This window comes from Epinephelus lanceolatus, chromosome 1 (assembly GCF_041903045.1).
Source record: "Epinephelus lanceolatus isolate andai-2023 chromosome 1, ASM4190304v1, whole genome shotgun sequence".
Classification (NCBI taxonomy): domain Eukaryota; kingdom Metazoa; phylum Chordata; class Actinopteri; order Perciformes; family Serranidae; genus Epinephelus; species Epinephelus lanceolatus.
In genome coordinates this window covers 36,451,095-36,478,615 of record NC_135734.1, presented here as the reverse complement: position 1 = coordinate 36,478,615, position 27,521 = coordinate 36,451,095, and the positions used below count along the sequence as shown (strand labels likewise).

The window sequence follows — 27,521 nt, the reverse complement described above, 5'->3', positions numbered from 1 at the left end:
TTATTATGTACTAAAACAGGTACTTTTTTGTTAATGTATACTTTAAAAGAAGCTCTAACAACACAATGGCTCTTTAAATGTTTAATAACCTCAGCACATCACTTTCAGATATCCAGTCAAGACTGCGAAACTAATTACTGATTATTACGTGAGTTAATCAGCGCAAAATTAATGGCTAACAACATTTTTTTTTCCAGTTCCTCAGCTGACAGAACTAAATCAAAAGGTCAGCGTATCTGCAGTATCTCTGTGGATAGGAGGTGATGTTCCTTCCTTTAATGAGAATCAACTAATTACAAACCATCCATTATTTTTTTTTTCTGCTTGATTAATCATATTCTTGTGATGAAAAATGTTCACCTCTCAATTTAACACACTGTCAGAGGGGAAGCTACTGTGAATACAAAGCCTGACTAATATTCTCACACTGTTACATTAACTTTTGGTACTTCCTGTTTGACTCATGGGTCTCCACAGGTTTCGCCACCCTGAACTCCTCCTACAACTGGGCTCCCTTCCAGCTGACCACATTGTGTCCCTTAATCAGTGTACACACCTCCAGTCAAATAAATCATCACTGCTGTCAGAGTGGGGACTAGCAGAAAAAACACTAATAAGATTTTGGCTGTGTGTTGATTTGCTAGTTGATTACCTGCCGCATTGGAGGATAATTGGCAAGTAATTGGAGGTCGTCAGTGTTGTCTGATAAAATGGTGTTTCTGTAAATTCTCCATGAGAAAACAGAGAGACAATTTCATAACCACCAGCTTCTTCATTATGACAAGACAATGACTAAGAGCATAATTAAAATTCATCTTGCGGAGGACACAAATTTGTGTACAAAATAGCAAGGCAATTCATTTAATAATTGTCAAGATATTTCACTCAAAACAGAATATGTTAACCAAGAGGAAAAGTCAAAGGATCGCCAAAGTCAGTGGATCATGAATGTCTGTGCAAAATTTAATCCAATAGTTAAAATATTTCAGTCTGGCCCAAAGAGATGGACAAATGGAATTATATCGCCATCCCCAGAGCCTCATAGCAAACACATCAACATCAATCCTCAAGAAGTCCCTAGCTCTCCAGCTGTTCACAGTGACTGAATACCTGTACAAATTGCATACCAGAACATGATTAAACAGTAAAAACTTTCACTTAAATCACACCTACTTTCTCAGAGTTCTGCTTTTTTTCTGACTCTTCAGCTTGAATCTTTGCGAAAAAGCTTGTAGGGTTCAATTTCATTCCAAATCCAGCTCATTAAAGGGACGGTATCTCCCCCAGATTAAAAAATACATATTTTTCCTCTTACCTGTAGTGCTTTTTATAAATCTAGATCATTTTAGTGTGAGTTACAGAGTGTTGGAGATATCGGCCGTAGAGATGTCTGCCTTCTCTCCAGTGTAGTGGAACCAGATGGCATTCAGCTTGTGGTGTGCCAAATGCAGAAAAAATACATCTGAAAAACTCAACAGAAATGTCTCTTTCCAGAAATCATGACCCGGTTATTCAAAGTCACCAAGCAGAAGGAAGTTTGCATCCACTGCTAGGTCACCTAGCACCACTTAGCTAGCTAACGTTAAAGCTTACAGTTTACATCTCACACTGCCACAAGCTTGAGCCACTTGTCCATTAATAGATGCACGCTTCCTTCTGTGTGGTGATACAGTTGGTGGCAGAGTCCTGCACCTCTGGATAAAAAATTTTGACATCTAAATCACTGCTATCAAACCACAATTCAGTTTATTTTGAAAAGTCAATGACAGAAGTCGAACCCTTGACCCTATGATAAATATTTGTCAGTGACATAGAGGACCCCATTGATAAAAATGCCATCCGAGGATGAGGTGGCAGCCTACATCAAGTTCAAGACACCCATGGAGGATCCTTTGGCGGTTCTATGGTGGCCGAAGGAGCATGCTAAATGTTTCGTAACCTGGCAGTGATTGCACAGAATGTTTTTGCCATCCCCACATCTAGCGCAACCAGTGAAAGAAACTTTTCCTCTGCTGAATTTGTAATTCAAGAACAGTGAACCCAGGTTAATGTGAGTGACTGTAGCCTGTGTGTGTTTAATCATGGGTGTGAGTAAGGTCGCGGGACTTTTATTAATGGGTGCGGCTTTGACTTAGACATAATGAAGGGTAATGGGTCGACTCTGGTGCTGAGCTTTATGGGTATGGGCTAGCCTGGTTCCAGACCATAGACCCCGCCCACTCAACTGAGTAGGCTTGCATCTCTGGTCTGGCATACTGCAATGAATTTGCAATTTATCTCGTCCAAAAGATGGAAGATCCAATGAACGCGGGGGGTGGGGGCGGGTCTAGCGATTAGCCAATCAGCGCCACGCTGATGTCAAGCTGTCCGCAGGTGGGTAACTGGTAAGGATAGCAACAATGGTGACCGCTACAGATCCTAGAGACCACATTAACTATGCTATCAAGGTATTTCACCACTACTCGTGTTAATGGAGGACCAAATTAAGGAAGCTGCTAAACTGGATTTAACGGCTATGCAGCTGGGCGTGCACGACGACGGAGACATTTTTAACGGGCAATGCTCGCTTGTTTTCGGCACCCCCGAGGCATGGATACCAATGACGTCAGATTCTGGGTGAGTCGTTGATCTCTACTGATTGGTTAGGGAAAAATCAAATTCCTTTCCCCTTGTAAATCGCCTTCAATGGAGGCGATGTCAGACTAAAGGTTCTGGGAGCTTCAGTCTGACACTCAGGCTAGGTATGGGCGGGTGTAGGTTTTCAAAAACGGACCCGTGCAGGTTGGTGGGTGTAGTTTAGAAGAAAGAAAATAGTTCCTATATTAAATTGCTCCCAACAAGGTCTGTAGATTATCTTGAGTAACCGGGTCATGATTTCTGGAGAGAGACATTGCTGTTGAGTTTTTCAAATGTACTTTTTCGGCACATTGAGCACCACAAGCTGAGTGCCATCTAGCTCCATTATGTTCGAGAGGCAGACATCTCTACAGTCGATATCTCCAACACTTTGCAACTCACACCAAAACAATCTAGATTTACAAACAGCTTTACAGATAAAAAGAAGAAACATGTATTTTTGATTTTGGGGGTGAACTGTCCCTTTAAGGTCATCTTTTGTTGTGATGCTTAAATCGTCTAAGTGCCAGCAAGTTCAAATCATCCACACAGACACCAGTTTGCCATGATTATAAAGAAGCCAATCTATTTTGTTCAGAATGAATACTGGGCCCTGAGCTTCCACAAGATGGTGATTTCCAACAAATGGTCGATTTTATTGAGGACAGAGCGCACGGTACAAACTGTTCCACTTACACCAGTGGGCTCAAAACGGCAAGGAAATGTGTGATAGATTTTCCCTTCAAACATTTAAAATGCTGGATATCTACACTACTTCTAACCCAGTTCAATACAGTTCTTTCTCATGCGGGAGGGTAGCTGATTTAAAGACTGTAATTTGAAATAAACACATAAACACAGTGTGTGAGGCTCAGAGCAGGTGGCGTCTTGTTTGCCCAGCTGAAGCAGGACTTCCTGCCTGTTGCTGCAGTGGAGGAAGTTGGAGGACCTGTCAGGACCACCCCAGCCTGTACAGGTGGCTGCGGCCTCTCTGGATGTCAGGTCAGTCTTATGTAAGTTATTTTCTGCCCTGTAATGTTCTTCTCCTGCAGGGATCTAAGCTGCTCTGTTGAGTATGTCACTGATGTTATAGAAATGCCTTCTGATGGTGGCACAGTGCCATCTGCTGGAAGCTACAAAGCACAGGATGCACTGCAACTGGTGTGTTCGCCTGCATCTCAGCCTGTAACAGCCACATGAGTAAAGGGACAGTCAGTCAGTGCTCATTAACTCTACATCTATAAATAAAGATGAGCAGAAGCCTGTTTAAATGAGTTGGCCATGACTCAGTGTACATTAGTTGTATTCTTTGTAGCAACAGCTACAAAGGATAATAGTTATTTCTTTACTGTTTGTTTCCTGGAAAAATAATAATTATGCGAAGCACACTCTCATAATAATGGCACTTAGCGACCACCTCCTGACAACTGGAGACCTCTCCCGCTGCTTCTCCATCATGTGCTCCTGCGTTCAGCTGATTTAGTGGATGCTGCTTAATATTTAACAACAAATTTCCCACTGCATGAAGTAATGACTTACATGAAATCAAAACAAAATGAAACTGTGGGTGGCAGATAAACAAAATATGTTTAATGGATTTCGTCAGTGTCAAAATATTTCACACTCTCTGGAATCAGTTAAAATGTGCATAAATGTCACAACACTGTGTACAATAAAGTGTTATTAGGAATCCAGTGCTCTTATTTACAGCCACAGAACATAATATATACAATAAATCCTACATTAGGTTTACTGGGTACAATGCCTTCCCCTTTCCCCCATTGATAATACGTCAAATTTGAGATTTTTCATCCAAACACGTCAAATAGTTGCATATATTTAAATGTTTAAATATTAAAAACTGATGATAGTAAAATATGTGAAGCTTTGCAAGTACAAATATCCATCTTTGGAGTTTATCAAATCCCTCCTCAATGACACAGAGACCCTTTTGTTACATATACATGAATCTTACATTACATGTACACTGTGTTCAGGTTGATGATGTATTCCAGCTTTTTTTCTTAAATTGAAATGAGGCTGTTTGCAGCTTGTTATTGTTTACACAGATGCACAAATTATGTATTCTTGGCTTGGTGTTATTGTCTTTACTCTGCCTATTGTTTAAATTGTATTTTTGTCTAGTTTATTTGCATATTCCAAACAGTTTCCTTTCCCTTTCTGCAGTTTACATAGTAATTCATATTCACCAGGGTTTCTGTGGATCTTTATAAAGTCTTAAAGGGCATTGCATTCATTTGTTTAAAAAACAAGGCCTTAATTGGTTTTAAAATGTTTTAAATCAATCATTCAAAAGTCTTGAAAGTGCTAAGAAACAGAAAGTAAGATTCTATGAAATGTTTTTGATGACGTTGCATTGTAAAATCTCAAAATAATTAAACTAATTTAAAAAATGCCTCTTGCATTTATGTCACGTAGAACATTTTGTTTCCAGCTGGGGTGCTCAGAGCAGAGCATCCACTGTCTGCTACCCAGCTGTTGATGTACCCTGGATGAGATGGGGAGGTGCAAATTTAATGAAAATTGGCTAAGATTTTGTGGCTAAAAGTGGTTCAAGGCAATGCATATTGGCTCTGTGTATTTCATGCAAAGACGTTCTTAAAACACGGCACAATGGGAATCAAGGCAGTGGAATCTCATATGCAGAGTGACAAACACAAAATCGCATGCCTGGAAAGTGTTACTTTTTTTCTTTTGAACATTTGAGGTAGATCAACTAATGCAGTGGTTCCCAACTGGTGGGTCGTGGTCCAAAAGTGGGCCGCGGTTCTATTCTAAATGGACCACAGGTGACTAACAAATGTGACATGTTTGGAAAAAACACACTTTATTTTTATGTACCATGAGACACAGAGCTTTTATTTTGAAGTGTCGTTTCCCTACTGTAGAGTGAGTGTGTATGTGAGTGTAAGTGTGACGCTGAATATTTTAAACTGTGTGGACCTTGACTAGGGAGAAATCTGGACCGTGTCACTGGACCAGTTGGGAACCACTGATCAAACGTTTTACTGGACCAAAAAAGTGAGGTTTTATCTTACATAAATTTGGGCAAAATTGTCCCTAATCCTATGTAACTGATGCCATTTCTTCTTTTTATCCAATTTTATCTCGTAAAATTGTTCTGACACTTTATATTGAGTGGCAATAAAAAAGACTTTAAAAGTCTTAACTCTAACTTGCCTTAAGCTGTAGGAAACCCTGACTCATACAGTCATATTCTCTTCTTTGTTTGGCGCTCATTTCAGGTGCTACAACTAGACCTTCATATTTCCAAACCTGACAGATTGCACAAATGCCCTAACATGTTGCGGTGTGGGGATTGAAATGCATCACACCATGCCCTCGATGGGGTCCATCTTCAAGGAATGCTCAGCCCCTGTGTTCTGTGTTTCCTGCTGCCTGTAGACCAGCTGGTAGTCTTTCAGCACCTTCACCACCTCATCGTGTCCGAACTGCAGAGCATCATCGATCGGTAGGTTCCCCCACCTGCACAGCGATGAGTAAAGGTAAAGATGAGGAGGGATCAGCAGATATGTCATGGAGAATTTCAGCAGTTAAATGTGTTTATAACCCTTGTAGATCACATCTCCTGACAATTTGTTTAACACTATATGCCTAAAAAAAAAAAAAAAAGACGTGTGCTTACGTAAACTAGAATGATATCCTGACATCCACCCATCTATCAACCTGCAACATTTAGCTGCACAGAGCTAATTAGCTAGCTAGCCTTGTCTTTGTCTCCCCAAAACACCGTGGTTACGAGCCCCCTGGCTAGATGTATTCATTTTCAGGAAGGTGGTATTTGTGACAGCTTCATGTTATGTGCAGGGCATTTTACAATGGACACTTCAGCACGTAACGTCACATAGAACATACAGCGAACTTCGTTTCTCTCTTTCTGATTCTACTGTCCCGTCAGCGTTACACTGTCCGGGCCTCATTGTTATGACACACCCACTTTTCAACGATAAAATTTTTGTCTTAATTTCCAAAACAATGTGGCTGCGGTCTTGTTCAATTAATTTATTTATCCCTCATTTATTCATTCGATTATCTCTCTTGCTGAGAGAGATGTGTGTGGAGCTAGCAGTCCACTGTAGCTCTGCAAAACTCTAAACCTGCCCACTTTTAGTGGTCCAATTAAGTGTGAAGGATTTGATTTAAATTTCACATGTAACTGTACCCTGCTGAAATGTTTCATTACACTGGGAAATACGTCACAATGCAGAATGAAATGTACTTGGGTAAACCCACCAATGTGGGCTCAATATGGAACACGTGGACAATCCTATATAGGGCCCATTTTTCAGCCCATCTTGTACCTGTATGGGCCCCTCATACAAATGCTGGCTGGGTTGTATCTACTCTATGTGGCTGTGGTTATGTTTGTGGGTCTGAGACATAATGGTGCATTGTCAGTTCACTGTAAAAAAACTAACTTTCAATCAGACATTTTTTTAAAATCACATACTCTCACTAAGATCACAAATCTCATCCTGGAAGACAGATGGCAAAGTAGAAGCATCATCTAAAGATGTGTTTACAGTTCTATCTGAAAACAACATGAAACAGACCAGAGGTTAAAACACGTGAACATGATCAAAGGGTTAAACAGAAGGAGCTGTGATGAAATTCAAAGCTAAAGGATAAAGAGACAGATGGTACAAATGCCGTCCCCACCTGTCTTCTACAAATGGATCGACTTTGCAGGTGTCAGTGAGGAACTTCACCACGTCTATGTGACCTGAGAATAAACACAAAAGACGACAGATTACAGATCCCCACCTGGGAGGGTTCGACAGAGACAATCTTTATCTGATAACTTTGGTGAACCAAAGCAAAAGCAACACACCCTTTAAACTCGCACTGCCCCAAACTAGCAGGCTGCTCACGATTTACATGTTTGTCTAAAAGCATGACAAATGAGGGGTGGAGAAAACAAAGCTGCTAAAAATATAAATTACACAGGGAAAAAAAAAGATGTATGAATATTTCCCTCAAGTCACATTACGACTCAGAATCAGATTTAGGAGTGCAAAGCTCTCTTTTTTTTCATTTGGAAGAAAACTGTTATTACTCCCATTTTTATCTTGTATACAAATGAGTTGCTTACGAGGCTCTTTTTGAGAAATGTAACTGTTGAACACACTGCAGCGCAGCATTAAATCTGTGCTGTGAATAAACTCAGACCACAACACAAGATAAATATTCGCCATATGGTGCTCTGTAAGGCTCTGTGAGCGGATTCATTAGTGGTGTAGTATAATGTGAGCCAAAGGTACCGTGCCTCTATAGTTAATCAAATGAAGTGAAATCTAACTTAGCACTAATTACAGCTGTGCACATGCTATGCTACTTAAAATACAACTTTTCCTCTGAACAAAGTTTAACTGAAGTTTGTGGGCGTGTGATAAAGGTGCTCTCAAGTTGCTATGTCAACCAATCCTCATTAAATCTGTTTTATTTATGTTTCATGTTTTATTGGAGTTCATTGTTTTGCTTTTTCATGCAGACCTTTAGGAGCGGCCCTGTCTCCTAGAGACTAAATGTGGATATTAGTGAATTGTTTTCATAATTACGTTGTGGTGACAACATAATCCCTGCCTGGATTATTTCCAGACACTATGTTTTCTTTGAGTTAATGCAACACTACATTAACTTAATTTATGTTCCACGTGTTTAGGCAGTCGTTGGTAGAGTAGTGAAAATCTATACTTAAGTAAAAGTGTCATAGTCTGTGGCTTTCCTTCGTTCCTCGTGTGTCAGCTGTTTTCCTCCCTCCCCTTTGTTTCTTGTGGCTCCTTCTATGTCTCTCTGTGTCTTTGTATCTCGGCGTGGCTCTCCTGCTGCTGCCAACCCGCCTGCTCACCTGAAAGCCAGTCTACCTTGCGGCACTGACTACAGCCTGTTTTTTGCCTAAACCTTGTTTCTCTGTGCCTCAGATCCACACTCACTGCCAACCTGTTTCCAGCACTGCTCAGAGTGCCCTGGATCAACCCAAGACACTCCTTCTTGCCTTATTGAAAATAAATCCACTTTAAACTGAACAGCTGTCTGAGCCATGCTTTTGGGTCCAGTTCTCTCTATACTATGCAACAAAAAGTCCAATTTCTCCTGTAAAGAAGTGCCTGGTTAATGATTTATTCAAAGTACAAGGTGCTCCTCATGTGCTCTCGCCTCACTCGATCAAATTTAGAGCATATTGATTGTAACAAAGGCATAAATAGCAAATGCAGTGAAGTAAAAAGCAGATTACTGGCTCAAAATCTACTCCAGTAGAGAGCAGAAGTACAGTTTTTAAAAAGGAACTTGAAAGGTATTCGTTCCTTTAAAAATATATACTTTTTTACTCATGTGCATTACTTGTAAAGTGCTACTACCCACCCCTGGAATTAGGGAACAAAAGCACTCAAGGAAAGATCGTGATTTTGGTTAAATGTTAAAGGTTCTCTACATGACAATCATAACGTTAACATAGCAACAAACAACTATTTGCTATGTCAAGGTGTGGCTCAGAGGCAGAGCAGGTAGTCCACCGATCAGAAGATCCGCGCTACCAATCTTACGATCTACCGGCTCCTCCAGTCTGCATGTTAAAGCATCCTTAAGCAAGATACTGAACCCCAAATTGCTCCCGATGGCTGTTCCATCAGTGTGTGAGTGTGTTAAAGACTGAGTAGCAGGCGGCACCTTGTATGGTAGCCTCAGCCACCAGCATGTGAATGTGTGTGTGAATGGGTAAATGTGACTCGTAAAAAGCGCTTTGAGTGGCTGGATGACTAGAAAGGCACTATACAGGTGCAGGTCCATTCCATTTACCATTTAAAGCCCACACTCTGGTTCCCCTTCATGTTAACACCATGTTAGCAATGTTCACGCTTTTAGCACCGTTAGCTGCTGGAAGTTGGCTCAATTACATCTACATTTCGAGCCGTGTGCAGGGGACCCCCCTCGGACTCTACGAGTGATAGTTGTAGGGCTGCCCTCTGAAAGTCAGAGATTCAAATGATCAGTCAGAGACTCCTCAGTCGGCTGAGATTCCTTCAAGTCGAGGAGTCTTTTTTTTAATTGCCAGTCAGTGTGCAGGGTACTTCTGGGGGCGTTTTGGTCTCCAGCTTTAGCTGCAAAGTGAGCACTCCTCGCTTCCATGCTGCTCTTTGGCACAGGCAGCTGCCCGGAGGAGGAGAGGTCTTGCCCCACTTCTGAGCCTTCTGCTTAGAAGTGGTGAATTTACAGCTCACAGCGACTTCATACAATACAGTCTCTGGTTTTTGTTTGATATCTAGTGTCTGCAGAAAATGTTGCACATTTCTGATCCGTTGTTAGAGTAGTTAACTCTCACACTCTATACGAAAATGAAGGAACGATAGTCAAATATTTGTATTGAGCAGCCAAGTCTGACTGGCAGTTTGTGTATTACAAGACTGCTTATATTGGTGGAAAACAAATGAAATAGGTTGTTAGTGAACATTTTGCTGATATGTTCAGTATAAACAATTTTGTGACAGGTATGTTAATTAACAACTCTTCCTCATTATGTGAATAGAAAATGTACTTTGCTTAGCGTTACATTTCCCACCAACATATTTGCTGTTTCAGATTAATTGTAAATGTGATTTCTAGGAGCCTAGGATGACTTATTTTTGCCCAGTGGTCACACAGATTTGCTCCCTGACTGTTTTATATTTTTCCTGTGGAACTGATTTTGTGTTGCTCATTCACTAAACATCATGCCCACAGATGAGCCGATCATGTGGAGCTCACCCTCTGCTGCAGAGATATGTAGCGCTGTTCGAGAGTCGTAGTCTTTCAGGCCCATGTCCATGGATGAGAGAGCAAACCTGAAGGAATAAATATAAGTACAGTTCATTAACACTTCTTTGATACATAAAATACAATAGTAATATACATATAGAACCACAAATACATATATTAGCATTGTAAATACGTTTGAGCTAATCAGCATGCAAGCACCAGTGTGATTATTTTCAGTTCTGTAGACAAACTTTATGAGTTATTTTACAAACCACACAGAAATAAAAACAGAAATTACCCTTTACCCCTTTCAGAAAATCTATGCCAGGCAGCACTGAAGCAGTTTACTACACTTCATGTTTGCTTTTCATTTAATTTGTCATCCATCTGTGTGTTTTTCAGAACCCACACCTGCTGCTAGCATTATGACTGCCATCTGTTATACAGGGAAAACAATAATCAGGTTTGCCGGTGATGTACCTTCTCAGGGCAGACACGTCTCCACTGTACGCGGCGAACATCAAACTGAAAACAGACTTGTTCTGCAAATGCAGGGAAACAACATAAACACAGAGGCACAGACACACATTAAACACACCAGCAGGAACAAACTGACGAAGCAACACACCCTGTCGTCTCCCTCCAGTCTGCGAGGGTCCTGCTTCTTGACAAAGTGCCGCAAGTTGTCGTAATTGTGGAAATTGAAGACTGAGACGAGCTCCTGAGGGTGATAAGACACAGAGTAATTGTTAGAGGAGGAAAATGCTCAAGGACATATATATTACTTTTATGTTTTGAGACAAGATCTTTATCAGAAAAAATGAACAAAGGTTTAACAGAAAATTCAAGCCTTTTGGTTTTGTTAGATAAAACTTTAACTGGTTTGACTAACTCTTGAGCTGTTGCTCACACTATAGATTGTCCTCCCTAATTTTTGTCAAAGAGGTTAAAAAGTATCTGGTAAAAATAAATCTGGTCTGCACTTGGCAAAACAGTCAGTAGCTGGCGCACTATTATAGAACGTGGGGTTGATTGATTTGTTTCGACCAGTTGTCCGCAGTCGGCCTTAGGCTGAAATATTTTTGTACGAAAAATAAAGATATGGGTGAGAATTACAACTCTGACCATAAGCAAATGCTTTCTACATGCAAATGTTCTATTGTATATCTCCTGCCATCCATTTGAGAGTAGCCAAAAGCTCTGTCAGGCCAAGTGCAGCCAAGGAGGCTAAAAACAGCGCACCCAAAGAGCAGCTGAGCAGACACCGTCCCTTTATTTCTAGTGCCGTCTCCTGTAACCCTCCAACATCACAGCTCCAGTTACATGCATGTGTCATGCCCCATAGCCCCCATGAGGTCAAAGATCATGTCTCAGCCTTCACTGGACAGCCTTGATTTTTGTACAGACACAAAGAGTATAGAAGGAGATCTGCTCCTCAATCTCAGATCAAATGGTCAAATAATAAACTAAGATTCTGCTTATTTGTTTGTTAACAGGAAGTGGCACCATACTGTTTCCTGTATTGTGAAAAAGGCTGAAAATACTGAAATCAAGAAGTAAAACAGACAGCACTGATCAAATATGAATCAAGATTCTGTTACTGTGTTGCCTTTTTCTCATTTAAAATGTCTTCAGAAATGTATTTCTTATTGCTTATCTGTAATACCAGTTTGTTTGTTACCAGCCAGCTGCCATATTGTTTCCTGAGGAAAAATGGCCATGCTTGCATTACGTCACCCACCAGCGGGAGTGTTTATTGGTCCAGTGCACTGCAGTGCATTCTGGTAGTTGTAGGTTTTTCATCCCTTGAGCAAAAGCAAATGCTGCAGCCCTTTTTCTGTGTTCTCTCCCGTCATGAAGCACCAGTTTCAAAAGTATCTGTTTCTTTCTACTACACAGGCAGCCTAGTTTTATGACTAAATCACTTTTCCTGTGATGAAATACTTCTTAAATAAGTGTAGTTTGATTTGACCAACTGTAAATGCTACAAATACAAAATGGATTTTATTTGCATTAAAATGTTTGGAGATGTTTTAAGAGAAAAAAAATCATATTTATGAAAAGTTAATAATTGTGGTTGCATCTATTTTTTTACAATAAAGTACAATATTTTCAATATTAGATTTTGAATCCACAACACATTTTGATTAGATTTAATTTTTTTGTAGTCTAAGGGATTATAATTACTATTTACAAAAATTGCCTTGTAATTTGTATTCAGCAACAGTGTGCAGTTTCTACCTGCCATACATGCCACTCTCTCAGTAAACCCAGTAAATTCCCAGTAATCCTGCCTCTCCACCACACCTACCTGCCAGCCTGTCACCTGTCCACACATCTCCCACTCCTGCCAGTCCATCACACCCACATCATTGAGCTAATGTCCCTCACCTGTGGATCATTACCTTCTGCCAGTGTACAAACTCCAGCTTCACACACTCTCCTTGCCAGATTGTTCTTTGTCACACTCATGCAAGACTTTCCAGCATTTATTCCCACACAGCTTCCTTGTTCCTGATCTCACCTGTCTCTGACTCCCCATTAAACCACTCAGTCTTCTGTCCCCTGACCAAGAGCTATGCTGCTATGCTCCTGGTTTCTGTTTGCCTTTTCCCTGTGGCTGTTTGGAGAGCCCTTCATGCAGCTCTCGTCTGTGGTTTCCTGTGCTGTGGATTACCGTGCCACATGGCAGCACATTTTGCCATTGTGTGTGCGCCACAGGATCCACTCATCATTGCCATTGTCAAGACCCTTGCTGCTTACAGTCAGCTCTGCACAGGTGTGTTGGCTTCTCCCGTGTTTACGCCTGGTTCTGGACTCCCTGCTCGTCAGACATCGCCTTCTGCCTACTCCCTCGCAGTATTGTTGCACACCTTTGAACTATTTGCCGTTTGGACTGAACCTGTGTCTTGGAAATTCCCGAGCAAACAAATTGACTCTTACTGTTGTTTTACCTGCCTGCTCACTCTGTGTTTGACATTATAAACTGTCCTTCCGTCTTTGGTGCTGCTACTGGGTTCAGAGGCAGCATACGCAGTACATAGTATGTATTTTCAAAAACACTCATAATCTTGCCTGACAGAATTGTATTCCCCGAACGCTGTTTCCAACTCTGTCCAGAGGAGGAGACCAACACATCACTCCCATGACATTGGGGATCACCAGCAGTATGGCACCTGACACACCAGATTTGGCTGGCACACCCACCTAGGAGATGAGAGATGTGGTATTCATTTCAGGTCAACAAATGGACAAGTGTTTTCTTCACAGCGTAGGTGAAATGATCACTCTGAGGGGTGACGTGTGTTGGCACAGTCACTTCTTCCTGTTTCTTACGTGGAAGGCCATCTGGCCAGAGAAGTCATACATGCCACACGAGTGCATGAGACTCAGAGTGTTTCGCACTGCCTCAGCGCTCAGGACACGCTCGCCTGTGACTGGACAGATCCCTCCGTTGGCCAGAGTGGCGGCCATGATGCTTCCTGATTCGCAGGTCACCTCGATGGAGCAAAGCTGAAACCGCAACAGGATCATTTCATGGTCAAAACCATCAAACCTACTTTCATTACAGCTGAATCAATATCAGGCTACTCGACATTATAGATTTGCTGCTTCTTTATGAAAAGATCCCTTCGTGGCAGAGATGTGTACCTGGAAGTAGAAGTCCAAGGCATCGATCATTTCTGCTCCCGGAGGAAAACACTGGTGAATGAAATATAATCATCGTCACTGTTTGATTGACTGAAGTATGCCATCCTAGCACAGTTCAGATGTACTACGGTTTCTCAACCACAACATCAAGAAGCAGTCTGCCTGCTCAAATAGGCTGAAAAGGTCATGAACAACCCCTCTGACATGATAAATTGGCGGTGTACAGATGTGTGTGGGAGATGTATGGAGAGGCCATCGAGAAGGGATTTCAGCTGGCCTCAAAATCGCTGATCTGGCAAATTGATGACGGTAGTAAACATGGATAGAGAGACTTTTTTTTGTGATGAAAAACCGGAGAAAACATTTAAGTGAATTCTGTGGCTAGAGATACCTGCGGGAATAGTGGGTGCAAGACAGACACCCTTTCAAATAAAGAGAAAACATCCTGACAAAATTACATTAAGAAAATATGTATTTACCAGAGAACAATACTAAGGTTTTCAAAATATTAAATAATAAGTAGAGCTGAAACAATCAATTAAGATGTGGGTCAAAGCCAAACATTCTCTGGTTTTTCTAATTAGAGGATTTGCTGTTTTTCTCTTTTTCATATCAGTGTAAACAGATATAACATTGCTACTCCTTAATTTTTCAGTTTCTGATGATTCATAGACAGAATGAATCAATTAAAGTCTGGGTTAAGCAATATCAGTGATTTCTTTCTTAACACATTATACGCGTAACATATGAAAATACTGAGAACTGTGTTGTAGTGAATACTTGAGCTAGACTGTTTTTGGAGTTAAACTGTTTCTCACCATTTCCGTGTCCAGGATGTTTTTGGCGGCCTACAAGCATGCTGGATGATGCACCGGAGCCGTCCTTAACATAAGCCCCTCCCCATACCCACTATATAAATACTATTGATGGAGCCCTGTGTTTGATTTGTGTGAAATGTATTATCCCGCCACGCCACTAGGGAGCTTATGTCACTGGCTGAAGCAGGCCATGGTATTTAAGTTTATCCCACTAAGCACAAGTGTTGCTGGTGTTAGGAAGCAAAAAGTTTTCGACTGTGCTGTGTGAGTTATAGGGATATTATAGACACTGGTGAGAAAATAAACAAATTATGATATACAACATCTGTAAAGATTGGGAGTAGTTTTCTGAGAACACATCCAAACAATTTAGCTAATTGGCAACCAGTAGCAGCTTAAGTGCAGGGCTAGTCACTACAACTATGTTACTGCGAACGTTAGAGCGCATAGCATCAGTGTCTTTTCGTTCGACCACTGGTGATTTCACTCTATCCCACAAACTCTCCTAGCACTTTCAGTCGAATACATAATGAATAAACGCTTTTGTCAAACACTACAATCATATAAACACAAGCAAAATAGCGGCCATTGTAGCACCTTTCAGTGTGGCGCCCCAAGTCGGCTAACGTTACCTGGCCCAGCAGCAGTTACTACTCATTGCTGTGGGTGTGAGCTACTGCTAACTGCTGAACTGCTGTTCTGCGTCTCAGAACTCATTTTTTCACGATTTTGAAACCTAATTTTATAAACTTTCATATACTACTTTTTTAATCATTCAAATTTGGCTCCGTGATTAATGACACATTTTTCTTTGGTGTCACAAACTAATTTACACATCAATATCACATTAGCCACAACTGGACTGGACTGTGGAATAGGCAATTTTATTCTAATTTAATTTTTTATTTCTATCTATGCACTTATTTGAACTTATTTTATTTATGTCTATTTTAATATTACTGTGTTGTTGCTGATGAGGGGAAGTGTGGAATTTCCCTTCGGGGATGAATAAAGTTCTTTCTTTTTCTAATTCTATTTCAATTTAATCAACACTTTAAATAAGAAAATAATTGGCTGATAAGTCTGTAATGAAAACACAGTAATAATTTGTCTCTTTAAAAAAACATAAATTCAAAACAGTCAGTTTGACACGAGTATGTGAACATTAAACATACTTTGTGCAGAACTGTCTGTTACTGTAAGTTTACTGCAGCACTGAAAGTAAACACCGACCCCAGATTCACTCTCGTTTGGTGTCCCGCCTCACTATATTTGCATTTTTTTGGTGTCTTTTGTATGCCTGCTGCTCACTGTTTAGCACCTGGTCGCTACCTTTCTATTAAGTCCCAACCTCCCCTGAGTGCCCATAAATGCCCATTAACATCCTGAACACAGAGACTAAGAGGAAAATAGGAAAATACAAGCAGAAAAACACACCGCCACACACTTCTAGTGGGTCTTAAGTGACGACTGAGAGGGATTACTTCTGTTTGTTTTTTAGGAAAATCCTATTTAGTGTATCTTTTAAGATGATGTCATGGAAACATAAAAGCATTAGGCAAACAGATGCAACAGAAAACAAAAAGCATCTCTAATCCTACATATTTCAGCATTTTCTGTAACCGACCTTCTTCTCTTTCATGTAGTATCCAATGGCAAAATTTCTGTCGCCTGTTTCTTTTTCTGACTGGAACCTGAGACGGAGAGGCAGAAGGGGGTCAATACTGAAACATCAATAATGCAATAGAGCAGTGGACAGGCAATTTGCCCAGCACTGTCTGTCAACTTAGGTGTGCTAAAGGGAGATATTTTAACTTAAAATACCTTGAATTTATTCGACAATACACTCACGTGGCATTGCTGAATCCCACATACTCTTGGCCTGCCATCTTTTTCACAAACTCCATCACCTAGATGAACAAAGACAAAGGTTTTAAGTGTAATGCGGCACATCTGACCACCAGATCATCAACCCTCAGCTTCATATTCATGCTCATAACAAAGGAAAATCAGAGTCGCACTACTTACATAGTCAAACTTCTCTGCCTTATTTGAACGAGGCTGAAAACAAAGCGAGAGTCATTGGCTTGTGTTGACTGTAATTACCACATTCATGCCATTCACATTCATAGACGCTGAACTCAACTGATGACCGATGACTTCAGTACTATTTTAACACCATGTAAGACAATACATGAATGTATAGCTGACTGTATAATTTAGTAGCCTATTATCTGGTGCAGCACAAGGCAACAGATAGGCAGTGATTGCAAGGCACAGAGCTCACATAGAGTTCAGGGAGTATATCACAAAACAGAACTGCAGACAACTGTGGGAAACATAAAACTGTTTTTTCTGATTTGAATCTGCAAGACAAGCTTTGAACACGTTAAAGAGAAGCAGTCAATAAGGTAAGATTTGTGTCTAAATATGTCTAAAAAATAAAGATGTATTAATAACTTGTTACTGCTGCTTTGTGACATTTCCCCCTAACAACCCGCAGGCTCCAAACTAGAACACACTGCAGGGCCAAACTGGGGTGGCAGGACTAGTTTATTATTTATTTAATGTGAAAATAGAAAAGTTTTGTACTGTAACTTATCATTAGAAAACTTATCATTAGAAAATGAAGGCTCAGTTTAGACTGTATATGAAGATGGATGACATGACAGCTCCCCAAAAATGAAGCCAAAACATCTCCATCGCCCCCTGGTGGCTGGCTGCAGTTCAGTTCATAAACCCCACCCCCTCCATGTAAGCAGATGGATGCGGGCCAAGCTAAAAACTCAAAGTGCACATCAAATGAATGTCTCCAAAAGATGGTTTCTGTTATTTTGAGTAGCACTTATCAAGCTGCTGTATGTTCAAAAAATTTCACTTATCTGACTCCAAAGTAATAGTCTGCGAGGATTTTCTGTGGCACTGACTTTGCTAAAAGGAAAGTGATTTACTGAATGTGCTGACTTGTCACTATGACACGAGGCTGTACCTGTCCGTCTGTTTACCTTGATAAGAGAGCTGATCACTATGGCTCCAGCGTTTACCATGGGGTTGTGGGGTTTATCTGGGGGAAAGGACAACGAGATAAGACACAATGTTAACAAGGACTTCTATACTAAAAAAAAAGTGCCATAATGAAGTTTAAGGAAGTTCTGTACATGCTGCAATTCAGCTGTAAAAAAACATAAACAGGCTTTCTTCTGATAATGACAATTACTTTAAATATTGATCATTTATTATTTCATTTATTATCATTTGTTTATAATAATAATAATATCCTTTATTTATACAGTGCTTGTCAAAACAAAATGCTTTACATGGTTGATCCTGGATTTAAAACAATGCCGGATTCGAGCAAATGAAATGAGGCAATTTCAAGAAAATACAAAGACCAATAAAAATAAAATAAGAATAAAATACCATCACCGAGGCAGATAAACAAAGTTTGCAACTAACTGCCCTGTAGATTGCACTGAGGTACAGCAAATATGTCAAACAATTAGAGTAATACAAAATAAAAGAATATAATAACCGATGGCAACATAAGATAAAAACAATAAAATACTCAAATAAGAAATATACAAAATAAACAGTCTGCTGAAATTAATAAATGGCTTTTTTGAAAAGATAAGATTTAAGAGGTGATTCAGCATGCCTTATTTAGTCTCAGGTCTGACCTGTTTTTCTGTTTTGTGTTATCGAAAAAATAGTCCACTAATTAAGAAAAAGTAATTTGAAATTACTCATTATGCATTATTAAATAATAGAATTAACTATTAGTTATTTTCAGACAAGGACATTTAAACTTCGTGATCATTTTGTGACTCTGACTTGCTCTCATCTAACACCAGCAGTCCAGCACGACTGAAACTGGGACAGTTTGATCACCTGATAGGGTTACAAATATGCAAGCAGGAGTCAAATGTCTGGAGTAGTTTCAAAATGTGTGAAGATGATCCCCAAAAATGTGAGGGCCAGACATGTTTAAGAGAAACCAGCATATCACAACTCTACAACCAGCCTGACAAATCACATGAAAACTGTAAGAAAGCTTCTAGTATCCTTTTTTTCCCAAGCTCTCATGGCTAATGTTACTGCGACCTACATGCTAACAATGTGGCAAATTGTCACGTTATTTTAGGTGCATGGACTGAAAACTCATGTTTCAGAAACAGTCCGACTCATGTCCTCATCTCCTATTCCATCCTCCTCCCTCTGAGGCTTGGATAAATGGTGGATTTTTCTCACTAAAGCTTTGATGCTCAAATACTGGTATTCGGGACAGCCTGAAAAAGGCTTTCTTAAAAATAGTGAAAAATGTCCATCACTGTTTTGCAGTGCTCAAGGTGACATTTTCAGATCCCAAATAGTTTGTAGCTAAAACAGAGAAGACTCATCTACCAAACTCAGTACATGTGTGCTGTACTGCACCATCGCCTCTGTTGGTCGTCCTATACGTCCTCCCATTGTCTGATTACAGTTATATGAACTCTTTTCATGGAGGAGCAGCCAGGTCATTAATCACTTTGTACACTAGACGAGCATCAGCAAGGCACACAAAGCTGTCAAAGGTCAGTAGGTGATGCCTTTGATGGTGTTACAGTGGTGATAACATGATGTTTTTTGTCCAGTGACTTGAGTGTTTGCTTGTAAGGTATTTGCAGTGTTTTTCCAGCTTGTAACCAGCTTGTAATGCAGTATAAAATATGTGAAAGCTCTAAAGCTTGCATTATTACTGTATGTAATCGTCCTCTGAAGACACACTTGTTTGGTGGCCAAAAAAATATCATGTAAGATGTATTAAGATACAAAATGGTGAAAATATGATGGTACTGTTCTCAGTTTCACTTGAGGGAATCCACCCAGTGAGCAAACACACTAATGCAGACAGTAGTGAGGCCCTTACACACCTTCATCATCAAGTGAGAGCATGTTGAACTTGAGTCCACTGGGCTCCATGCCGACATAGCGGTGAACCTTCTCTGTTCCCGCCTCGTGGACGGCGATGGCGTACTGCAGGGGCTTCACGCAGGACTGCAGGCAGAACGGCTGCTTGGTGTCGCCCACTGAGTGCCTGCAGGAGGAAGACAGAATGTTTACAGTCTCACTGAACATTAAACAAATTCGCTCTGACAGTCACACCTGGAAGATGTTCTGCGCTGTCTGGCAGTATTGCTCAGCGCTACCACAGTCGCATGAGTCAGCTACTCAGCAGCAATACTGGGGCAGTTTCACGGTTAGGTGTCTTCCTCGAGGACATTTCAGTAAGGAAGACGGCGAGCACTACTTGTAGCTTTCTAGATTTATCCTCCATCTTTCATCAAAAGACTGAGCCTGAAAACTACAAAAAACAATAAAACATTGTGCCAATATCAAAAAACAGTTTCACTCTGCAACTCTGTGACAGGAGAGAAACAAGTTAATTTGTTCATTAATTCACAAAATAATAAAGTTATGAACACATTCCAATTTAGACTGTTTTTATTACTATGTTCATAAAAGCATTGATCTTAAAAAGAATCAGGCCCTCCTGACAGCCTGCACATTTCGGTTTCAGTGTTCTAGCTTGTTAACATTCCCGCACCTCTATCTCACTCTCTGCTGCTAGTAGACTACTTCACCTGGAAGAGTGTGGATGGCAGCTCTGTGGATGTAGATGCAGTAAGGATGGCTGTTACAACTTAAATTCAGCCAGGTGATTTTTCCCTTGGAGATACACACTCCTCAATCTATACCTCCATAGTTAGGCAGTTGCTTAGATAACTAACCAGGCTAACTTTTCCCCCCTCACATGCAGAGTTTGCCTGATGTCAGACAACTTGTTACTCTCCATTTCAACCCGTTTCAACTTGGTGGAGAGGGCGGATTTAAAGGTCTGGACCCAGGTAAACATAGACTGATACTGAAATGTGTGACGTCATTGTTGTTGTATGTGGTAACAGATCAGATTGCTCAATTTGAGCTGAATGTTTTATAACTGACAGGACAAGTCTGTTAACATTGAAAGTTCATTCTTAATCCTGGAAACACAAGTTAACATAACAACCTCACCACAAGGTCCATTTAGTAGCTGTTCTGGAGCTTTCAATCATATTGCATGGTCTTCCTCAGCATTAGTCAAATCAAACCTCAACTTTTAGGTCAACCAGGAAGAGAAGTGCTCAGAAAAAAATAATTTGGACATCTAGAATTGAGGCAACATGGTGGCACAGTGGTTAGCATTGTTGCCTCACAGCAAGAGGGTTTCTGGTTTGAAGCCGGGGTGGGGGGTTCGAGTCCTTCTGTGCGGATTTTGCATATTCTCCCCGTGTCAGCGTGGGTTTTCTCCAGGTACTCCAGCTTCCTCCCACAGTCCAAAGACATGCAGGTTAATTGGTGACTCTACATTGTCCATAAGTGTGAATGTGAGTGTGAATGGTTGTCTGTCTCTATGTGTCAGCCCTGTGATAGTCTGGCAACCTGTTCAGGGTGTACCCCGCCTCTCACCCAGTGTCAGCTGGAATAGCCTCCAGCCCCCCGTGACCACCAACAGGAAAAGAATTGAAGGAAGACTGGGGAAACTGTCTATTGATGACTAAATGGAGCCTGTGGTGAGACTCTTTCTCTCAGTCTGTAATTCTTACCTCTGACCATCCACCGTACACAAAGACACACCCCACAGTTCTGGATTAAATTTAGCAAGTTGGGGGATGTAGTCTGCAACCTAAATCCAGAATACAAAAGAGAAACACAGCAACAGTTAAATCACTCAGTTTAATATTCAGAGCAAATAAAAGCACCGCAGCACCGGAGGCATCAGTAGAAAATGATTTTGCACCAGCAGGAAGTTGGTATAAGGGAAGGTCAGTGAAATGGGACACGATCAGGATTCCTACAGTGTGCATTTTCTGTCTCATACGGTAACACCATACATCTTCAATATTAGTTTTGATGCATGCAAATATTGAGAAGGCAGTATGAATTTAAAGAAAGCGGTGCCAGTCTATAACTGCAGATTGTTTTTGATTATATCACATACTTCTTGTGTGATTCATTCAAAACCTTTATACGAACCTCGTAATACTAAAATACATTTCCCATCTCCAAACAGTAATGAACAAATAAATGCATACCTTCCCCTCACTTTGGTTTTGCACCGTGTTGTAGATTTCATTTATTTTCTGTGCAAACACGTCAAACTCGGGGATGATAAATTTCTTTCTGAAGGCCTGAATCAGCAGGACGATGTTTCCTCCGACACACCTGAAGGAAAAACAATAATGCAGAGATACTCAGGAGCACTTAATGAAAATAGAAGACAGTTGAAGTTACCTTCAAGGACACACACCAGACTCAGGACGAGTTCAATGGGGACAGCTTATCCAAAGCCATGTGCCCACAAAAATAGATTTTTGGTTCAGTGACTAAGGTTAGGGTGAGGTTAAAGATGGGGTGAGATCAAGGTTAGGTTTAGGGTTAAGGTAGACCTCTTTGGTGGTGGCGCACATGCCACACTCGAGCCAGCTTTGGATGGGGGCGAGTGCACACACCAAGTCACTGCTGCAAGACTCTCCATTCCAAACAGACTTTGCTTTGGTTAGCTTCTGTTCATTAAGGTCATTGTGTAGTCATTAACTGCCGGCACTGTTACTGCCCTATTAAAGCATGACCCAGCCAGATGGATGGCAGGTGTTTGATGTCGATACTTTAGGCACTGATAGGAGCGTTATTGTGTTAATGAGAGTAGCTTCATATTAATGGTATTCTATCTTTCCAAACCCACATCAATAACGTCACCCGGGCTGCGTATTTCCATCTTCGCAATATCGACCATCTTCGTCCCTCCCTCACACCCAGCAACTCCACCATACTGGTCCACTCCCTCGTCACCTCTTGTCTGGATTGCTGCAACGCCCTTCTCACTGGTCCCCCCCTCAAATCCCTCCATAAACTTCAACTGGTCCAAAATGCTGCTGCCCGGATCATCACCAGAGCACCATCCATCCAGCACGTCACTCCTGTCCTCCATCAACTCCACTGGCTTCCCATACAATACCGCATCCAATTCAAAACCCTACTGCTCACATTCAAGGCCATCCATAACCTCGCTCCTCCATACCTCACTGACCTCCTCCACACCCACACACCCAGCCGGACACTCAGATCCTCCTCCTCAATCAGCCTCACTGCTGTGCTGTGTTAATGAGCCACTACATGGTCAAATCTACATCCTGTCTCCCATCTGTGTGTTCCGACTGACACCCCAGAGTGAGTGCGATCCTAAATATTCCCCAACCAGTTCCACCTATTTTCCATCTATGTAACTTCCCCAAAAGTGACCTAAGCTGTGAGAGAGCAGCAGCTGCCAGCTATCAGCCTAACTGACCGGCCTTTGCTTTGATCATCATGACAGTAAATAAAGCTGACGTGTCCGGAACACACTAACTACGTAACACTGACTTTCACAACTCCAGTTTTTGGCTTCTCGAGTTAAAGGAATATTTCACTACATGTCATACAAATTTCTGACCATGCACATTACATTTCTTTTGGTGTATTTGTTTAAAGGTAAATACCAGATTCATTGCAGGTCCAACGAGTGACTTCTAAATTACTGAAATATTAGATTCCCATGAAATGATTCGAGGTTGTTTGCAAAACCTAATAATTATCAGTAATTTTTGTATGACCTGCATTATATTACAAGACCTGTTCTTTCCATGGGAGGCAGGGTTGGGGGTTCATAGCATGATTACTCTGCAGTATTAAAGACTTAGAAACGACGATAGAGTTCATCAAAACCTTTCAGTCAGTCTAGGCAAACATGTAACATTCACAAAAGAATTAATTAAATTGCATTACATTATAGATGTGATCACGGTGCTTCTGTACTTCTGACTTCCTCCACATTCTTCACACTGTAATTAAACTTCTAATTAATTACTTTTAATCAGCAATGTGAACTACGTGTTTAAGACAAGGGAGGAAATGAGAAAGATAAAGGCAGAGACACGCAGAGAGACAGTGGGTCACATCCAACAAATGCTTCATTAGAAGGGATTGTTGTGGGAAGGTCAGACTAAAAATAGTTTGGTGTCATGCCTGCACTGGGAGGTGAATGGAAAACTAAACACCATGAGACAGTCAGCAGTGAGACACAAAGCCATACTGGGGGCCCATTAAAACTGCATCTACGTACTTTAGGTTTTCAGCTGTTGTAGTGAGTTGTTGTTTATTAGTTCACTAATCATCTGATTGTTTGATTCAGTCCGAACCACCTGTCTCACCTGTGGAAAAGATCTCTGTCCATCATCACCTCACCAACAGATTCCCTCACAGCCTGTCGAAACTTCTCCATGCAGTCCTTCAGACGAGGGTCTGACGGGTGGAGACCCGTTTTCTTCAGGGCCTGTGAACAACACAGGACCAGATGAACACATTATAATGATAGAACCATAAAGTAATACAATGATAGATAGATAGATAGACAGACAGACAGACAGATAGAACAATAGAACGATAGAACAATAGACAGGCGGAAGGACAGACAGAGAGACAGATAGATACGTGATAGATAGATTGATAGAACCACAGAATGATAGACAGAACCACAGATAGATAGAACAATAGCTAGAATGGCAGATACATAGATCAATAGGTAGAACGATTGAACGATTGAACGATAGAACAATAGACAGACAGACGGATGGACGGACGGACAGATGGAAGGATGTATAGATAGATAGATAGATAGATAGATAGAAAGAAACATACATAGACAGAACAATAGAATGATAGAATGATATGGGGACGAACAGACAGAGGCAGAATCATAGAATGATGGAACGATAGATAGATAGATAGATAGATAGACAGACAGACAGAACAATAAGAATGAATGATCGACTGAACAATAGATCGAACGAAAGATCGATAGGTAGAACGTTAGATAGATAGATAGATAGATAGATAGATAGAACAATTGATTGATAGAATGATAGGCGGACAAACAGACAGACAGATAGGTAGAATGATAGAACAAAAGAATGATTGATAGAGAGATAGACAGAAAGACAGATAGAACAATAAGAATGAATGATCGATTTAACAATAGATAGAATGAAAGATAGATAGATCAATAGGTAGAACACTAGAATGTTAGAACGCTAGAACGCTAGAACGCTAGATAGATAGATAGATAGATGGAAAGACAGACAGACAGACAGACAGACAGATGACAGATAGATGCTGGTTCAGGGGTTGGTTGTGTTCCTGTAGTTACTTACAGAGATAAAGTATGACATGGGGATTTGCTCTTTTCCCTCTGTGATGGTGTAGAACAGCATGTCTTCCACTCCAGAGCTGGGAGACTTTGAATGGACATTCCTGAAGAAGGGAGGAGTGAACTCTTTAATAAGCGGAAAAGCGACCACTTACTATGTACGTACACACAGCTGCAAAAGACATGGCTGAAACAATAGTTGTCCTCTAAACTGCTAATTAGGTTAACTGTTACACAGCTGGGCTGTTCAGTCATGCAAAATATCAGCAAAGCAAACTGCAAATATCACTATTAGTGTTGTCAAAAATATAAATGTATCAGGACAAATTGATTCTGGGAATGGGTTTTAATACTCAGTCATTATTTTGTGACCTATACAAGAAACAAGACAATCTTCAGATGCATTTGCAGATAATAGATAAGTGTCACAGCAAAACGTTGTATTTATTTTGTATATGTGTGATGATTTCAGGTCTGTTTCTCAAATAAAAGCAGGTTCTTTTTATTTTTTGTTTTTATATATTGTGTCTGTTTTTTTAACCTGTTGAAACCTGAACAACATCACTTTTCTTGTGCTGCTTTCAGGCACCTTTGGCAGGAATTATACCTTTGAACTCTGAGCAAATTGGTACAATTTCTTTTAAAAAACATGGAGAAAAGGCAATGAGCAAAAAAAAAAAAAAAAAAAAAAAAAAAACTTTAGTAAATTATTATTATTTTTTTAATTAGGGGGAAAAAGCTAATGAAAATGAATAAATAAATAAAACATTATTTTTATTATACTTTATAACAATAATATGTAATAATGATAATTTATAATTATTATAATTACATATTTAAAATGATGGAACAGACTTTTTGAGCACTTTTTCCAGGTCCAGGTGTTCTGTTGTTTTTAACTTTATTTGTTTTCTTTATTTTTTAACTAATTTTATTGTTTTGAATTTTCTCTTTTTACTAATTTCTTGCAAATTTGTTTGGGTCATTTCTTCTTTTGCTGCTCACTGTCTTCTTCCAATGTTTCTTCCGATGGAATCAAGCCAATTTGCTCAGGTTTCAAAGGGTTAAAGGTTCACCTGAAATATGGGTAAATATGGTATCTCTGAAGCTTAGATGTCACACTTTAAAACCTCGAATATTAAAGTGCTGCCTCATTTATAGCTCATATGCTGGTAACTGTTACCCAATATGTCCACCATTACAGCAGTAACTATATATAATATACAGTAGCCTATAAATACACTTGAGTTTGTCTTCACAAAGTGATACAGGCCCAAGTCAAACTCATATTTCAGTGTGGCTGCTGCAGGACACTCAGAGTGTCCTCACTGTTCAGGACACTCAGGTGTTGACACTCACACTGTTTACTGTCCCCTCACACACAGACACTTACATTTTGAGATGAGGATCCAAGTGTGTTGGCGGCGGTCGCTGGGACGTCGTTGTTGACTTGGTGCTCAGACAACATGCTGGCTGGATGATGAAAACCTTCTTCGCCGCATCTGTGTGTCTGACGATCAGTTGGACAGAGTTGGACAGACGCAGGGCTCTCAGGCACAACATGGCTGCTGTCCACAGCTCGGTTAGACGCTGAGGTATAAAAACAGGAGAGGTAACGGCGTCTGTAGGTGACGGTTGGTTGCTCTTACAGAGCCAACGGTTCACGCGAGGTTAATGACTTTCATATAACAGACTGAAGTTTTGATGCCTTCAGGTGACGTCGGGAATTTTGTCTTCTTGACTCGTTGACTTTTATCCAATCAACGCGATACAGCTTTAACTGTTAAAAGCATTGGTAGATCAGCTAACATTTACTCCAGCACTGTACTTAAGTAGGTTTTAGAGGCACTTGTACTTTACCTGTGTATTTCCATTTCTACTTATACTCAAGCAGCCTGAATTCAGAGGGAATTTTGTACTATTCCATAACAACAGTTATATTCAATTATATTATATATTATATTATTCTGTATTATTCTGTTTTTTCATTTTGAGGAATATTTTAACATATGTAGAGACCCAAAAAACAAGGTAGAAGGGAAGAAATACATATGCATACATAAAACATAATCAAACGAAAGCATATACAATATCAGGAAATCAGCTACAATAACATGATGATAATAAATTAAAAAAGAAAAAAAAAGCAAATAACTTTTCCATTATTTCATAGGATGTAGTTAAATAAACCCATAAATTTAAGTTTAATTTAGAGAATAAGTTATATAACATCTAGGTATACCATACGTACACACAAATATCAACACATACGAGGCAACACATGCCTATTCATACATGCTCACACCCATAAATGTGTGTGTATCCAAACATGGACACAGTTACCCACATATTTACTGTATGTGTACGATTAAGAGCAAGATAACACCTCTATGCTATCA

At 40.3% G+C, this 27,521-nt stretch overlaps 1 protein-coding gene across 2 annotated transcripts; it reads right to left on the bottom strand.

Moving 5' to 3' along the window:
* Window positions 1-4,184: 4,184 nt before the first annotated feature.
* gls2b (glutaminase 2b (liver, mitochondrial)) lies at window positions 4,185-26,830 on the bottom strand. Of its 2 annotated transcripts, XR_004501650.2 has the most exons (19): window positions 26,516-26,830; window positions 25,127-25,226; window positions 24,128-24,249; window positions 21,974-22,103; window positions 21,485-21,564; window positions 19,772-19,935; window positions 17,867-17,925; window positions 16,890-16,922; window positions 16,713-16,771; window positions 16,489-16,555; window positions 14,044-14,094; window positions 13,729-13,905; window positions 13,468-13,599; window positions 11,021-11,113; window positions 10,873-10,934; window positions 10,402-10,478; window positions 7,318-7,381; window positions 7,109-7,189; window positions 4,185-6,123 (listed from the first exon to the last, which is right to left on the bottom strand). XR_004501650.2 is itself a non-coding variant. In XM_033626143.2 (18 exons), the coding sequence occupies exons 1-18, from the start codon at window positions 26,683-26,685 to the stop codon at window positions 5,967-5,969; spliced, it is 1,797 nt and encodes a 598-aa protein (XP_033482034.1). In that variant the 5' UTR covers window positions 26,686-26,829; the 3' UTR covers window positions 4,185-5,966. The 2 variants fall into 2 exon arrangements, 1 of the variants encoding a protein (XP_033482034.1); XM_033626143.2 differs by lacking the exon at window positions 7,109-7,189 and having other exon boundaries at window positions 26,516-26,829.
* Window positions 26,831-27,521: the final 691 nt, after the last annotated feature.